Below are 14,254 nucleotides of genomic sequence, written 5' to 3'. Positions count from 1 at the left end.
ACATCTTTGTCACATTCTCGTCATTCTTTCAGACTTGTTCTCAGGTCAGCTGAGATGCTTAATCTTCACTACGTGGTGTGACTGATTTAAAAAGAAAAACAAAGGCATTAAACTCGTCTTATCATCTTCTGACTGTCACACATGTCATCAAGTACTTTGTTGGAAAATACAAGGGAGAGCTATCCAGTCTTTCAGGAATGTGCTACCTCCACATCAGCCCTTGCATGTGACTGAAAGCAGATGCATTCCGCCTTTTTGAGATAACATTTGACAAATGTTTGATATGTGGATGGTTGTCACACCATGAAAGTACAATTATAGCCACCCTTCAGGTAATCCCCCACCTGATCGAAATGGATTTGGCCATGATATCCAGGACCCATTTACTGTTGGAGCCCTGACAGGTCTATTATGACCAATTACAACACACACAAAGTAGCCCTTTCTCATCTCTGAGTCATCTCTTATAAGCTACAGCAGAGGTCAGCCCTCCTCTTTCAGTCATCTTTGTAAAGTAAAGTAACTGTCTGGTATGCAGAGGATGCCCCATTAACTGTCATTGCTGGGGACAATTACCTCGTCTGACCTGGCAAAAGATTAGAAAGGCCTGGAGGGACAGAGCTTTCTCTTTGGCTGGCTGACTGAGGAGTCAGGCATTCCTCTTGTAAACTTTCTCCTGGATCTACACTCTCCAGCCTGCCATATAGATATAATAGATATATGTATTATTATTATTTTTATTTTTTTAAAGGCATGCCAAGTGATAGATGCAGTTTCAGCGCACAATCATTTCATCGGTCTGTCACCTTATCTCTTTGTCTTTTCATTTTCTCGCTCCCACTCTCCAGTGCTTGTATTGTCTCATGCAGCCTATTTGTCTGGTTTCCTGCATGTCTGACGTGCTCGGGGAGATCCTATCTTCTCTTGAATGTCTGCTCCCTGAGTGTTGGAGAAGAGCAACTAAATAAGGATGCCATTTTTCTTGGTCATTTATTTTATCGCCAAACAATCTCATATCTTATTGTCACCTCTTGCAAAAACTGTTGTCTGTTTCTGTCAGGCTAGTCGACATCTCAGTCATATCTCTTGATCTCTGCGATTAACACTATAGCCCAGTCACACTAGAGTTAGTTGCACTTTGGAGTAGTTTACTTTTGCGTCCATGTTTCTGTGCTGAATAAAATACGCAGGCATGTAAATATATTTTACACATTCATCAAGTTATTTTGAGACCATCCATCCACTTTCTGCCACAGGTCTGGGTCCGAGGGACAGCAGAGAAGCCCAGGCCTCTCTCTTTGACCATATTCACAGATGGGATTATTTTGAATTGTGCACAAATGATAATATGCCAGTGTGGAAAAGCTTTTTATCTTTGCCAACTGTCTCAGCTGAAAGAAGCTTCATTTCAACACTGTATCTTCTCTGACCAGCAAATCTAAAATCAAGGTCCACTGTAAACCCATGTTTGGGACAGTAGGCTTTCCACACTGTCCCAGAGCCATCCCACCAGTGATATTAGGACCAAAAATTTAGGAGGTTTACCACCCTCCAAGTACTTAGTTTCTCAAGTCACTCAGTGTGTAGTTTGTATGGAGTAGGCATCGTTCTGTTTTAGGAGCGTATGCACCCGAGGATCATCCACATAGAAGTGGCTTCTAAGAATGAAACTGAGGGGCTGCAGATACAGAGAAAAGATGCCCAATGACTGATCCCTGAGGATGTGAGATGGTTTAGACTAACACAAAAACATTCTCTCCAGTTTTTACACGTCGACCAGCCTCTACACTTTAATGGAATTTTCAGAAAGAAAGTTTTATGTGGTATGTGTCAACATTTCCACTACTTATGCTTATGGTGTGACATTTATCTGCTCTGTTTTTTGTCTGATTTTTTTTCACCTGTCTGGATCCAGGTACAGGACATGTGTTTCAGCCAGGACAGTCGCTGGGTAGCCGTCAGCACCCTCCGTGGCACCACACATGTATTTCCCATCAACCCCTACGGCGGTGCACCGTGTGCCCGGACTCACATGTCCCCACGTGTGGTAAACCGGATGTCGCGCTTTCAAAAGAGCGCTGGATTGGAGGAGATTGAACAGGAGCTGAACAGGGCAGCTGCTTTAGGAGGAGGAGCAGGAAGTCTCGCAGGAAGTGGCTGCATCTTAGGTGGAGGAGGCATCGGTGGGCGCTGTAGCCCCATACCTGGCCTGTCCAGTAGCCCCTCAGGGTCTCCATTACATGGTAAGGAGCTGGGAGGGTGAAGAAGTGAGACGCTTATTGATGTTTCAGTTTTAGAAGTCCAAGTTGGCGTCTCAGCAGTAGAGTTGTGGTCAGAAGAATACATACACACAACTGGTAACAATGAAAACTGTTAGGAAGAGCAGATTTAGGAGTTTTAAGTGGTTGCCGGTTGGTAGCATAGCAACAGCTGTGACTCCTGACATGCTCAGACGGGTGTGAGTACTGTGTGGACATATGCCGCTTCCAGAGGGGACACACTGAGCACCTGTGAACATTTTGAGTTTTGTATGTAAAACTTTATATTCAGCCACATGTTTCAAAAATTACTTACTTGGCTTCTATGTCCATTTCTTAAAAAATAGAGCTTTTTAAAACTGGATTATTCTTTTTGATACACTCTGTATATTAGTGAGTTGTCACAGTGAGTAATAAATGTGTTAGTCGTGATGTAATACATGATTGTTCCAAAACTAGATGACAAGCAGCTTCCTCAGTTCTGTAATCTCTGTGAACTAAACAGTAATTCTCATCTAGTCTGGTTATGTTGACACATTCACATCCTTAGAACAGACCACGGATTCCACCCAGAACTGTTTACCAGCTGTGATATACTTGGAAGTTTAGCCTCGAAAGTTCATTAGACTCTCTATGAGGGTTTTTTTCCAGCCCCCATTTTTGAGAATAATTTAATCTGGCAGCAAACGTCATAGAGAGTTTATATAAGTTAACAGGAAATCCAAAAACTTGTTTCTGTTAGTTTACTCATTTACTTTTTGCAACTTCAAAAATAAGGTACATACTGACCCATGAAGTTTTGATACAGTTATATCCTCACATACCGAGTGCTGAAATCAGTGTGTAATGTGTTTACATCATAAATGACTTAAATTACCTGTTGTCAGATTCATTTTTAATTTTGATTTATTGAACCTTTATTTATACAGGAAGTTCCACTGAGACTCTGTCTCATTTACAACACAGACCTGTTTCAGACGAACATATTAAAAAGCTTCAGGTTGACTGTTTTTAATGATCAGTTGACAATTACATCAACAACATAGTTTACAAACAGCAGGTTTTGTTAGTAATGCCTTAGCGGCCACGTTAGTGTTGCTCACTTACACTCTTTTCAACTTCTGCAGAGAATCTTTGTATAATCTAAGATATAACCTAACCGAGTGGCCAATGCCGTTCCCAGCATTTATACTTGTGGGTGGTGTTTTATGTGTTAATTACCTTGTGGCTGTGGCCTGGTGTTATATGCTGTTCTAGCCATAATAGAAACAAATGCAGTACTGGGCCTTTTCCCTCCTGGGTCCCCACACTTTGTTGTGGTCATGTTTTTTTTCCGTAGGCAAATCTGTATGTTGTTTGTTCAGACATGAAATCTCCAACCAGGAATCTGCTGTTGTCTCTGAGTCCTTGTATTGAGGGTATGATTGTTGTTCCTTATATTTGAGGCAACGGTTATTTTTCTCTCACAGTTCCTTTTGAAAACTGCAGCAGAAATGCATAAGAGGAAACAACTGTACTGAGCAGGCCAATCACAGTAGCTGTGGCCTCCATTAACGCAACAGTTGGTGACATTCCTGGGACAGCGGTGACGACACAGGTCTTCAGACGGGTCTGCAGTTACTGCGTACATACGGCGTAGACTTATTGCCCATCCCCTCTTGCCACCCTCTAACACGTTAAGCAGGGAGGGGGCAACCTTTGCATTCACCTAGAGATGTGTTTCTGTCCACATGACGACTGTAAGCACGACAGTCGCTCTTTTTCAGCAAGTATCTCTCCGTCTGCAAGTATTTTGTCGTGATTGTGCAGCGATATAAAAATGGTGAGCTAAATGGAGTGTTACTTCAGGTTAGAGATTGCTGCAGTGGAGTCTGTGTGTGTCTGTGTGCATGTGTGTTTGTGTTTCCAGTGACTGGTTGTCACAAGAGCCACTTTTCCAGGGACTCTGCCACAACCTTGTCTCCCTTGTTTGTCAAACACTATTGCAGGCCACTCACACTAGCTGTGTGTACCTTTCTGGCAAAGATGCACGCTGATAAACACAGACTTTGTGTAACCTGCACTGTTTGACCCCAAAGGTGTTACTGGGAGTAAATTATCACAGTTTCTATGAGTCATGGTCTTCCTGGAATATCGCTGAGCTTTGATAAATGTGCTGCTGCCAGTAGCGGGTGGATAACTTGATAAACACTTCAGAGAACCACATGACTGGGAATCGATTGGTGGGTAATTCTGCATGCTATAGTAGAAGAGGTTTGAAAACTTAAGTCATGTTTTTTCGTGACATACTTTTCATCTTACTGCCGTGGAAACAAGCTCCTGAACTTTAAAATACTGTAACAAGCAGTTCGTTAACTTCAAAAGTGAAGGTCATGCAAGCAGATGTGTGATCTATTCCACAGAGCAGTGTACTCCTTTGGATATGTACACATCTTTCTTTTTATTTAAGAGAGACACTGTTATTTATCCCACGTTGTGTTCCAGCAAAAAGTGTTAATGTGCTGAAGTAAAATATTTAGATGGGCAGTTTTGTTTGAACCTAACCTCTTGCAGTTGGAAGATAAATATTTAAAATCGTGTCTTATCATATCTAACAATTTTCTCACTGTATCCTGTGACCAGGCTTTTTGTTTTTATCTGATGTATTCCCAATGCCATATCAGATGAACTCACCTCACTTTATCTTTTGCTGGATGTTATTAGCTCAGTGGATGTTGTTGCAGTGTTTTTCGTTCACTTATTTGAACTGTCAATATGAAACATCTGTTTAACCCAGAGGCATTACAAGCCTTGTAGTTCTGAGTTCAGTTGATTCGATGCTGTTCTCTCCTGTTCCTGTTTTTCCTGCTGTGGTTCATGAGGTACGGCTGCTCGTCTGCTAAGATTGGTCACTCTGAGTGCAGTCACACCCTCCGTGATTTACTGCTTCAGTAAGTGCGTTACACTGTGGCATCAACGTAAACACTGTTTCATACCATATTATCGGTTGCTGCTGTGGAGGCACCGATTCCTATCACTGGACTACTTGGATGCTCACATACGGCAGAAATGTGACACCGTAGTCTGGTCTCAGTCTTTTACCTTTGTCTGTTTGTTTGTGCAAATTATACACAGTTTAAAAACACGTATTTGAAAATGTGTTTGAGTTTGTTGGGCACTATAGCAGATTACTGCTGCTCGAGGTCAATCGGCTGGACTGCTAAAAGACAGAATAAATATTTGGAGGGTTTAGCGTCATTATAATGAAATCCATTCAATTTTTAGGTGTTTCACAATATTGAACACAGGCTATTTTTCTGAATAATAGCAATAATTGTCATAAATATTATAGATGGAAATATTATAGATGATCCATGTCTCTCATCCTACGCCCAGCATTGTGCGGCCCAAAAGTCTTCAAATAGTTGATCGAAGATGCTGGACTGGCACATGAGGTTTCAGGGTCAGGTCTTACATACACTCTCCTGAGTGCCCTTGCTTTCTTTGTCCTTCCTGTCTTCCTCGTGTAGCTCCCCAACCCCCCACCACACACACACACACACACATACATGCATGGACACATTCCTCCACGGTGTGAAAAATAGTTCATCAAACATTAAAAGGATGTCTGGAGAGTCACTGCTGTGCTGCGATGAGAGACAGAGAAGCACAGAAACATCAAAGTGGGCTCGGAGGTGAAAGTGACTTAGCAAAGTAATGAGGTGCAATTGAGGAAAAATGAAGAAGAGATAGAGCAGAAGGAATAAAAGTGGGAGGGGGTAGGCGACAGAAGCAGGGAGAAAAAGATAAGTTTGTAGTAGCGGTGCTGAAAGCCGGGGTCTCGGGGAGCGTGGTCGTAAATCACACTTTGGTTTCAAAGGAGAACATTAGGGCCACCTGTCAACAATTAGTCCACACAGGGATGCCTAACTCTGTGTGTGCGTGTCTAGGTGTGTGTGTACATTTGAAAAAGATAGTGTCTACCTGTGGTAAGATATATAAAAATGAGCCGCTTTTTCCCTTTGGAGAAAGTTTGACTTCACTGTAATGTTCAAAAGGTTTCAGGAAATTAAAGTCGGGTTTGACATGACATCAATTTAAGAATTGCCAAAAAGTGCCTATTTCAGTAATCCATTATCAGTTGTGACCTGTGGAGGAAGGTCATTTAGGTCTCTCTCTCTTTCTCTGTCTGTCTGTTTTTGGTTTTTTTGAAGATAAATTGGCTCCGAGGCATCCTGCCTCATGTAAATTTAGAAATGCAGCCCCTACCGCCACCAGCGTTGATAAAACTCCATAATTTTCACCGGATGCAAACACATCGAGTCACATTTGCTTTTGTGTTTACCTTCCGGCCTGTTTTTGCTGGCTGGGTGTGAATTTTGGGTAGCAAAGACGGTTTTCTTAGGCTGGCACAAAGCAGCAGGGTGAGGCAAGCTGGGGCCGGGCCACCTAGCCACAACAGCTGCCCTGTGATTGTCGCCAGCGAGGACAGCGTTGATTTTTGGGAAGGAACTGTAGAAAAGTACACATCCTTCTCAAAGCTGCCAGCCTCAGGCCACCGGCACACCTAAAAATAGAGCCTGCAATTGGCTGGCTTCTTGTCACTGTTAAAATCTGAAATGGCTATTTATGTCCTTGTGTACAGTACTTTTTTCTCTCCCCAAAGCCTGTCCTCTGTGCGATCGATGTATTGTCATTTGAGGTGATGACCCATAATGTGAGCGTCCCATGCTGTAAAAGTGTGGTTTGTCTGCGGCGCAGCTCATACAAGGCTAGATTAGTAAGTGCATATTCTGTGCACAGGGCAGAGGTTATTGAGGCTATACCAGGCATATGGCAGCCACTGCAGACGTTTTATTATTCAGATGTCTTTCAGCTCCAACCACAGTACTGTATAATACAGCAGTGTGTGGAGGAAAAAAAGCAGCTTGATCATAATAATCTAAAAACCCTCTTTGATTTTCGCTTTGCTTTGACTTCATATTTTTACTGCGCCATAGTTCTGAGCAATACCTAGAGATGAGGTTTTTATCTGCTGACTGAGGGTCAGTTTTTCTACTGTCCACATGAAATGCTGTGAAATGTCCCGGCTTTCCCCTTTTCTGCAACATGTTTATGACAGTTATGACTTGGTGTGCATTTTTTCACATGCTTGGGTGCCTTTCATTGTATACATAGCACCAGTAATACACTTCCCAACCATAAAACATCAACACAGGGCTATTAGTCAGTGCAGCAGATTTGTTTCCCCGCAAAGCAGGAGCCCTGGTGGTCCGATCATAGGGCCATCTGGGCCCTGGCGCTGGTTCAGAGAAAGAGGGGGAGGCGAAAAACAAGGTGTGACGGGAAACTGTTAATTCACTTGTTGATAAAGGGACACTTCCTTTCTGCTATTAGAGGCTGACGGGTTGCTTATTTGGGTTTGGACTTTTGTTTTATCTCGCCCTCCTCCTCCTCCAGCGCTCCCCTTCGTCAGTCATCGTCCTGTGGTGAAAAACACCAACGCTCTGCTGAAGCCGATGCCAAGGAAACATTACCTCATAACTGCTGGTGTGTGACACGTATGTGCACGGCCTCGCGCTGACCCTGTTTTTAACAGTATAGTTTACCTTAAGTCAAACAGTCGCAGCGTACAGACAGAAAATCTAGAAAGTTTCGCAAGATACGATAGATGGCTTTAACAGAGGAGGTCGGGATTTTAATTTCAGTAACGTGTAAACTGCACGAACCAGTCGGATGGATTACTTGTCCAGACTTTAGTCGTCATAATGAGCTGTCCGCCTTGGATCGCTGTCCGGCCTGAGGCTGAGCTAGCCAGCATTTGCAAAGGGACCACATGCATGCCATTTCAGATTTTTATTTTATTCTTTTTTAATTTACTCTCTGATGTGGTTATACCATCTATACCATCTCCACGGCTACTGACCTCACCCAGATATCAGCGATATTTAGCTGACGCATGTCCAACCTCACAAATGAGTGGACACATACTTTCCAGCCATTTGGTGCCGTTCATTCTCACGTGTAGTAAAAGGATGGTCAAATATATTGCAGCAGAAATGCTAAGCCTGCTCTATCCCTTGTCCCCTGTAACAATCCAAAAAGCGTTGTTTTTTTTATCAGTCAGTCTGTTTGATGCCTAAAATGAAAGACTTGAACTTGTTACATTTATTCACTGATTTGTCACATTGTCTCCAACATCAGCTTATAACCAGCCATATTTTTTTTCATTGGTTTATATTGAAACTCATGTTCATTTTTAAAATTAAACATAGTTATGTACAAAAGAACATGATGAACCATATTAAACTTTTATAAATGAAATAACTCGTGGAGGGGACAGATTTCGAATTTTCTCAGATAGATAATACTTTGTACTTTTCAAATGTATGAAAAAAAGTTCTCCAGCAGAAATAATATCTGTTGATATTTAAAACTTTCCAGTAACTTTTAGAGTGGACATAAAAAATAATTTTAGGTTCACTGGGTCAGCAAAAGTGAGTTGAGCCTCTGCATGCGTCTGTGACCTCGCTGTGCTGTAGTTGACAGGACCGAGTTTATCAGTTTCTTACCTTTCTTTGACCTTGTCCTACATTTTCTGTACACCCAACAACAACACAAGGATGCACATGGTAGCACTCTCCCCTGACATGAAGTTCTGACATTTTATCAATGACGGCAACATTACTTCCTGTTCTTTATCCTGAGACATTTGTATCGTGCTTCTGTGTCTCAGCTGAAAGTTGGAAATAGATCAGAGTCATTGATCATTTGGGAAGTATCAGTCAGACAGTAGAATAAGACAGAATAAACTTTTGAATAATAAAATGATTATAGAGGTGAAGACGCTGTTTTATTACCACAATGATCCTCCGTGTGGCGCTGTGTGGTCAGGATTGCCGACACTCTGCAGAGGGAGGAGCAGAGCAGGCAGGCCGTGCTCCGCAAAGAGAGACGCACAGAGAGGAAAGGACTCGTAAAGCCTGACTTGTTGCTGCAAGGATTTCGCCTTGATACAAATCTAACAACACAGAGAAAGCAGGGTAATTTCTCTGGACCCTTTTTTATGAATGGTCACTTCCTCCAGCTAAAACAACTTGCAGCCCTCCTTTGTAGGTTGTGTTTTTTTTAAAAGGCAGTCTAAACACTTATCTGGTGAATGTGGGGCCTCTTCTCGACCTCTCTTCTCCTTTTCAGTTTTAACATATTTAGAAAACGAGAAAGACGCAGTTACATTTGAAATGAGATATTTTATATAACAGCGAAGACACTTTATTTCTTCTCTGAGCTGCCTTTGTTTTCATAATTCGCCTCTTTTATTGGTGACACAGAAACCAGCTTCACCTCTAAATCCTACTGTATAGATCTTAATAATTGAAATGACAAATTACTTGTCAGCAGGAAATAGGAATTGGCAAATGGCTTCCTACAAGGAGCAGATGTTCTTTTAAAAGCATTTTTCCCTCGACCTGCCATGCAGTCAAGAGGATTTGTACATTACTCAGTACATTTGATTTAACAGTCGTGTGCCATCAAAGGTAAGCTAGTGTTTGCGGATCGTGTTTGTTGCCGGCTCCAGCGGCAGGATTCTCCCTGCGGTCGTCGCAGGAGCCAGAGCCCAGCTTGGCTTGAGTCAATAAACGGAGAGCTCAGCGTAAAACCACACAGCAATCGAACAAGCTGTTTACCCTGAAAATTAGCCTTCCCCTCTACTTTTAAGGCTTTTAAACCAACCAAAAATACACAGTGCAAGGAATATGTATCTTGGCCAGCATTTGGGCTCCGCCAGAGACCTCTGTCCTCTTTATAGGAACCCTAATAACTCAGCCTCCGTAGCCACTAACCCTCTCGTCACTGGCTGCACTCATCATTATTTGATTTGCAAAATTGTAAGGTAGAGATAAAGAAATAAAGCTGGCTTGCCATTACACACAGGCAGCACTTGTGGCTTACAGCTTATTGCCTGCCATGTGAATAGCACACGCTCTGAAAAGCCAAAGCCGTCCATTGTCACAGAAATCGATAGATTTTACATCCTGCTTTTGTTCTGTGCAGCACTTGGATCCTTATGCTTAAAAATCATTTCTATATGAATTCTGAAGCTTAAATCCTTCAAGACGTTTCTGTTCGGTCATCTTTTTAATGCAGGGTGTGTGCCCGTGTAAAATATGCATTAAAAAAATGTCAAACATGCTGTTGCTGCTAAAAAATGTCTCTCAGATTCATTTCTTTTTCTTCATAATTCAAACCAAGCTGATTTGAGTTTAAAGGTGCACAAGCGACGCCGCGTCTTTGTAGTCCTTAAAAATAAAGAAGCGTGTATTAACCTGAAAGAAACCTTTCCCTGCTTTGCCCTCAGATTCGTTGTTTGCTCGTGGACTAAGTGTTTTTGACGTGCTGTTTATTTAGACTGGGAAGTCAAAATTCTGCCTGCTGAACCCAGATCATAGCGGCCTGCAGGTTGTTACCAGCAGAACCGCAAAAAAAGCCAATCAGCACGAGATGGGGAGAAAAGCACGTCTGCACCGACTTTCCACGTTTCTGTTTGCACGTGTTTAACTGCTGTAGGTGGTGGATGCTGGTCCATTAGTGCAGACGAAAAAAGACAGGCACCGCTTTGACAAAATAATTAAAATACCAACCTCCTTCAAGAAGAGAGGAGACTGAACTCTGCAGGAATGAAAACACGATGATGGCGAGGATATGTTAATCGTTTTAGCTGGACTTCACGAGTTTCTGCCATTGGCTCGTGAATGCAGCGTGAGGCGGCTGTCACAGTAATGCAGACGTCTCATTATCTCCTCTCTGTCTGTCTTATTGTTTCCTCTCCTTTGGACCGCGAGGTTATAAAAGGAGAGGCATTTAGAGGCAGACAGAGTGACGGACGCAGCCAGTCTCCTCTCTGACCAGGAAGGTCAGCTTTTCCTCATTTAGCTCCGGGCATACGCTGATCTGTTTTTAATCATGTACGCTAACACAGTTGTATTTATTTATTTGTGTATTTATTTCTTTATTTTTGGAGCAACTGTTGGAATCTATTAATGGCAACGGGGGGAAATACATACTGAAAGTGTATCTTAATACCTGGCCACACACAAAGGTGAATATTTTTTTGCATCTGATTTCATTTTTCCTATAATTTTTTGCTTGCAAAATTTTTTATTTAAAACCATTTTGGCCCGACGGAAACATGCCTGCTATTATTAAAATAATACAAAAAGTTTTACTTACAAAAAGCGCAATTTTAGGTTCACACTCTTCATACTGCTTTGATTGTTGTTGCTAAATTAGTTAATTTGTTGCAGATTTTTCTACTGAGATTTTTAAGCATTCAGTCAAATTCTTTCTCGTCTAACGGAGATGTTTGCTTTTCATGTGCAGCAGGACACCTTACAAACCTCGTTCTGGTTTCTCTAACGTCTAACGATTGCCATAACCCATCCCATCTTTACTCCTTCACCCGAATCAGATGATAGATACACACTCAAACACACACATATGGTTGAAGTGTGGGGTGTCATCCGATCCACTGGAGCCGTGTAACCCCCCCACTCAGCTCCTCTTGCTGGCGACTCAGTCCCGTCTGATGAAGCCTTGTAAATACTGACATGCTGTAAACTTGCGGATCTGATTTCAGGGTGCTGTTTGTGCGTGTTTTTGTATTTGTGTGCATTCCTTTCACCTGATAGTTGTTAGTTAGAAATGCACATATGTGTTGTTAGACGTGGACACGTTCCGCTTCTGTGTTTCTGTTTTTTGTTGGTTTTTTTCCCTCCTGCCTGCTGCTTTTTTCCCTCTTCATTACAGAACCGACTGCTCTAAGCTCTGAACAAACTGCTCCTTGGCCGTACGGAGCATGTCTGACACTAAAAGCCTCGCTTCTTCTTTCTTTCTTTCTTTTTTTTTTACCTCTGGTGTTTGTTCAGTGGAATTTAAGAAAGAAAAGAATCGTGTTTGGGCTTTTTTTTCTATTTTTGCTCTTGTCGAGTGTCTGTTTTTCTAAGCTTCCTGACATGAGAAACTTCAATAAAAATACAAAATGTTCAAAAAATTTTCCCAAATAGGGCCGTTAATAAAAGCCCCCCGTTAGCTTGCGGTTTGGGAGCTGGAGACCGGGCAGGAAGCCATTTTCACACAGGCCGCCCTGACCTCGACTCTTAACTCTGACTGAAAATAGCAGACGAGCGAGATCACTGTACAAAGAGAAAAGAGAGAGAGGTGGAAAGGGAAAACCGAGGAGATAGATACCTCAGCAACACTACCTGAGAGAGAACGAAAGAAGGAAGGAGAAACAAAGCGTTCTGACTGATGGCTTTTCCACCAGTCTTCCGATTCCTTTGCAAAACAGTAAATCTCGTGAAGTTTATTTTCTTTGCAGCATCTGTGTTTTATAAGGGCTCTTTTAATTTGTTTTTACTCTGTCCAGTGGGGGATCCCCCCTCCTTTCTTTTTTACTCCCCTTTGTGTTTGACCCTTTTTATTCTTCCCCACAGTCCTTTTCTCTCACTTTCTTGTCTTCCCTTCTGGTTTTCCTCTCTCCCTCTCTTTCTCCTCCTGTGGAAGTGAGTGTTTTAATAATGCTTCCTTAGGGAGTTGGAGATGGGAGAGCTGCATTTTCTTCTTCCCTGCTTTAATCTCTCACCACATTTCTGGGAAACTTGCATTGTCAGGTGGTAGAATTTGGGGACACATTGGTACAGGTCAGCTGCTGTTGGTCAATTATTGCTGAGCTACTTTGAGGTTTCTTGAAATACTAGATCAAAGTCAGTATCCATGTTTTAATGGTAAAGCAGTACTTTTTAAAATGATTTGTGTGTTTTAAATAATGACATTTTTTTCATTTATTTGTATTTAGCAAAAATAAAATTTAAAGTGTCAGTAACTAGAAACCTATAAATGTAAAATACCTTTTAATGAAATTGAAATTAAAAAGCAACAAAAAGAGGATCATTGATTTATCACTGATGATAATAAAATAAAATGTTCTAACTGCTGCTAATAAAATTAATCCAATTTAAACCCCATATTAAAAACCTTTTACTATGTTTTTAAGTTTACAGAGAAACCTTCCAGTGTGATGCTCGTCAGCAGATTTAGGCCATAAACAGAAAACGGCCTCGCTGCTTTTTGCTCTGGCACACCTGCTGATCTGATAAACTCCATCACTCCTTCTTTAAAGTAACCCCTTTGTGTAAATATCAGAATCAGTGCAAGCTTCTCCGTCAGTGAAGAATAAAACAAATTCTGCTGTTTAGTGACTCGTGCCATGGTTCCTTGTCTCCTTTCCTCGATCAGACCTGTAAATCCACAGTACTTTTCCATCAATGTCATCATTTACTCACATATACTCGCCAGGATTGAGTTCACCGTATAAATACATGCTTTTAGCTTTACAGTTGGAAAAAAGAATTGTCTGCATACATGTAGTACATGTATACATAGTATAGCTGAAAATGAATAAACAATAACCAAAGTGTCTGTTTTCCACCTGTCACATCAAGGTAACTCATACTGATGCAAAAAGAATGGGGGGAAAACAAAAACACATTTCCATAAAGTACGCCTGCTTATTGATTTGCCTAAATGAATGAATGACCTGAAACGGCCACAGCATTAAAGAGACAGCTACGACCACAGCAGGGCAGTGGTAAGGTACTCATCATCAGGCATGAGCAAAAGTAAAACTTTTAGTGGGAATTATTTATTTGGATCTTAAAAAATCAAATTAGTTTCATGCGTAACACTAATGTACTTCCAAAACTTTAAACTAGGGTAAATAAAATGATGATTATGTATAAGGACAGATTTACATTCAGCTGGCTGAGGAGCTCCAGAAACCCCCCGCACCCTTTAGATGCTTGATTGAAAAGCGGCGAGCCAGCATTTACATCCACTTCATGGAGGAAATTTGGCATTGTTGCGATTATATATAAATAATGTCGTCTTTTGATATGTTTGTGGCTATATAAAGCGTTCGAGGCTATTTTGATGTTTACGCCATTGACATGTTTCTGGCA

General features: G+C 41.6%; 1 protein-coding gene across 5 annotated transcripts in view; it reads left to right on the top strand.

Annotated features, from left to right (window-relative positions):
• Positions 1 to 14,254, top strand: part of bcas3 (BCAS3 microtubule associated cell migration factor) — a 314,119-nt gene that overhangs the window by 62,909 nt on the left and 236,956 nt on the right. For all 5 annotated transcript variants that reach the window (XM_085244777.1, XM_085244781.1, XM_085244779.1 and 2 more), the window contains exon 15: positions 1,916 to 2,243. In XM_085244777.1, coding sequence (XP_085100903.1) covers positions 1,916 to 2,243 — 328 coding nt within the window. The remainder of the gene's footprint in view (positions 1 to 1,915; positions 2,244 to 14,254) is intronic.

This window comes from Mchenga conophoros, linkage group LG14 (assembly GCF_057382185.1).
Source record: "Mchenga conophoros isolate Kocher_MC1m ecotype Shallow Benthic linkage group LG14, M_conophoros_male_GT1.1, whole genome shotgun sequence".
In the NCBI taxonomy this organism is placed as follows: Eukaryota; Metazoa; Chordata; class Actinopteri; order Cichliformes; family Cichlidae; genus Mchenga; species Mchenga conophoros.
The sequence above is the reverse complement of the archived record's forward strand: the minus strand, read 5'-3'. Positions and strand labels throughout refer to the sequence as shown.